At 39.4% G+C, this 2482-nt stretch overlaps 1 protein-coding gene across 1 annotated transcript in view; it reads left to right on the plus strand.

The window, feature by feature from the left end:
- The window catches only part of LOC104288356 (polycomb complex protein BMI-1), a 40509-nt gene that overhangs the window by 36371 nt on the left and 1656 nt on the right, over positions 1–2482 (plus strand). Inside the window, exons 7-12 of the mRNA XM_009887152.1 lie at positions 2–65; positions 477–573; positions 1309–1364; positions 1507–1557; positions 1821–1929; positions 2020–2065. Coding sequence (XP_009885454.1) covers positions 2–65; positions 477–573; positions 1309–1364; positions 1507–1557; positions 1821–1929; positions 2020–2065 — 423 coding nt within the window. The remainder of the gene's footprint in view (position 1; positions 66–476; positions 574–1308; positions 1365–1506; positions 1558–1820; positions 1930–2019; positions 2066–2482) is intronic.

Consider the following 2482-nt stretch of genomic DNA (forward strand, 5'->3'; position numbering starts at 1 on the left):
CATGTGCGTGCTCGGCGGCGGGTACTTCATTGATGCAACAACCATCATAGAGTGCCTCCACTCCTGTAAGTACCATCGGGCGCTCCCGCGTTCTTCCCCCGCCGCTTCCCACCTTTCCCGGCATCCCGGGAACACACACACAAAAACCCCGCTCCGAGCTCAAACCCCCCCCGGGGTCCTCGGGACCGCCGCCCCTCCGCCTCCCCGACGGGCTGGGAAATAGGTGGCCCGGCCGCCGTGCAGTTTTTCTGTCGACTGCCCTACGGTCTTTGTTAAAGTAATAATATATGTACTCTAAGCGTCTCCTTTTCATGGTAATTGCAGCTTATTTGGGTATTTGTTTAGCTTAAGCAGCGCGCTGCTGACAATGGACGATTTGCTCTAGCTTGCATAGTTTAGAAAATCGCACCTCGATCTATGCATATGTGAGCGTCACCTACGACCATCACTAAAAGGTTTTCGTGTTTGATTTACAGTCTGTAAGACCTGTATCGTGCGTTACTTGGAGACCAGCAAGTATTGTCCTATCTGTGATGTCCAAGTTCACAAAACTCGACCACTTTTGAATATAAGGTAGGAGAAAGATGCAACGCAACGCGCGCCCTGCATCTCTTATTGTACTTTATAGGGGGACAGCAGCAGTCGTCGTGGCGATGTTATCTCTTCGTCTGCGATTTAAATCTGAAAGGACTTGTCAATTTACAAGCTAACTTGTGTGTATGCTCTCTCTTTGGAGTTTTGTCATTGATTGAAGTTGAAGATTTCTCTGGATGCGAGACAGAAAGTTTTTGTTGGTCTTTTTTTTTGCATACGCCAACCACTGAGGCAATGCCTCTTCCCTCTCCCCCATTCTCACGGGTACCACCCCGACGGTTTTTACCTCCGCTTTCTGTATCTCCCAGACATGCTTCACTCCAGCCATAGCCCCTAGTCATGAAAACTCTTGCTGAACCTTTCCAAGCTGAGAGGCTGTAAAGCATGCTTCGCCTTTCAGAAATATTTTTCTTGTCAGTGTTACACTTTGCCCTCCTTATTTTCTAGGGAGGAGAAGTAGTTTTTAAGGCCTTCCTTCAGTCCAAGAGAATTGTTTTTCAGTTGTGGTAGCACAGATGAGGTTTGTTTTATAGCGGGATTTAGAGCACTGTTAGTTTGATTACAAGGTCTTGTAAGTTAACTTTTTATGGCTATCCTCCCACTTTGTAGAAGATGCCTCATTGTTGTGAAAGATTATAAATGAGGAGCTGCCGCTGGGATTAAAATATAGCTTCATCTGCTTAATTTTATGTTTTGGGGATGTTCTTTTTTCAGGTCAGATAAAACTCTCCAAGATATTGTATACAAGCTAGTACCAGGCCTTTTCAAAAGTAAGTAGTTAAATTGTTTTGGTTTTGTTTTGTTTTTTTTTTTTCTGAAGAGTAGAAAAGCAAACCCAGAACTGCTATCCTATATCAATACCGGGAGTTACAGAGTATATACTAAAAGAAAAATATGTGCTTTTCCATCTAGATGAAATGAAAAGAAGAAGGGATTTTTATGCTGCTCATCCGTCGGCTGATGGTAAAAGCTTCTCGTTCGCAACTTTAATAAATGTAACATTGACCTAGATGCTTTACTCTTTCCTTTTTTAACTTACAAATTATGTATTACCATGACAGAATTTTAAGAAGTAAATTCAGCATAATAAAACTTTATTGTTTAAACAGTTAGGTAGCTTTATTTCATAATCTTACTGTGGAGATTTTTTTTACTTGTTACTGAGAATTGCCATTCTTCCTGATTTGAATTTCAAAATGTAAATTATTGTGGAAATTTCTGCGCAGCTGCCAATGGCTCTAATGAAGACAGGGGAGAAGTGGCTGACGAAGACAAAAGAATTATAACAGACGACGAGATAATAAGCTTATCCATTGAATTCTTTGACCAGAATAGGCAAGTTCCAGAATGGCAATATTTTATGTTTACCTGACTGATAGCAGCTATATTTATTATTTGTTGTAATTGTTTCATTTTTTCTCACAGACTGGAACGAAAAGGAAATAAGGAGAAAGAAAAATCAAAGGAAGAGGTAAATAACTTTTCCTTTCTCTAGAGGAAACATAACACACACAAACATCTTTGGGGAAGGTTTGTAGCTGAAAAAATAATACCTAGGTATGTGTATCTAGAACAAAAGAAGCACACCTGTTATGGCGCTAGGTACAGAAGAGGTTAAACATCTTCATACAGCTGTGTGCGTAAACAACTTCCTAAAATAAAATATACCTGCAGTGTTACTTTTAAAGCGGAATGTGATTTTTTGTAAGATTGTGTAATAATTTATTTATTTAATTAATTTAAAAAATCCATATGTGATACATACATATTCTAAAAAGATATTTACGGTGAGATAAAAATCTTTATGTATATAATTAGTTGCATTTTTAATTACTTATTCTGGAACTGTAACTTCCCACTTATTTCTGTTGTTCCTTATAAGGCAGCA

Source organism: Charadrius vociferus, unplaced genomic scaffold, assembly GCF_000708025.1.
Source record: "Charadrius vociferus isolate BGI_N301 unplaced genomic scaffold, ASM70802v2 scaffold126, whole genome shotgun sequence".
NCBI lineage: Eukaryota > Metazoa > Chordata > Aves > Charadriiformes > Charadriidae > Charadrius > Charadrius vociferus.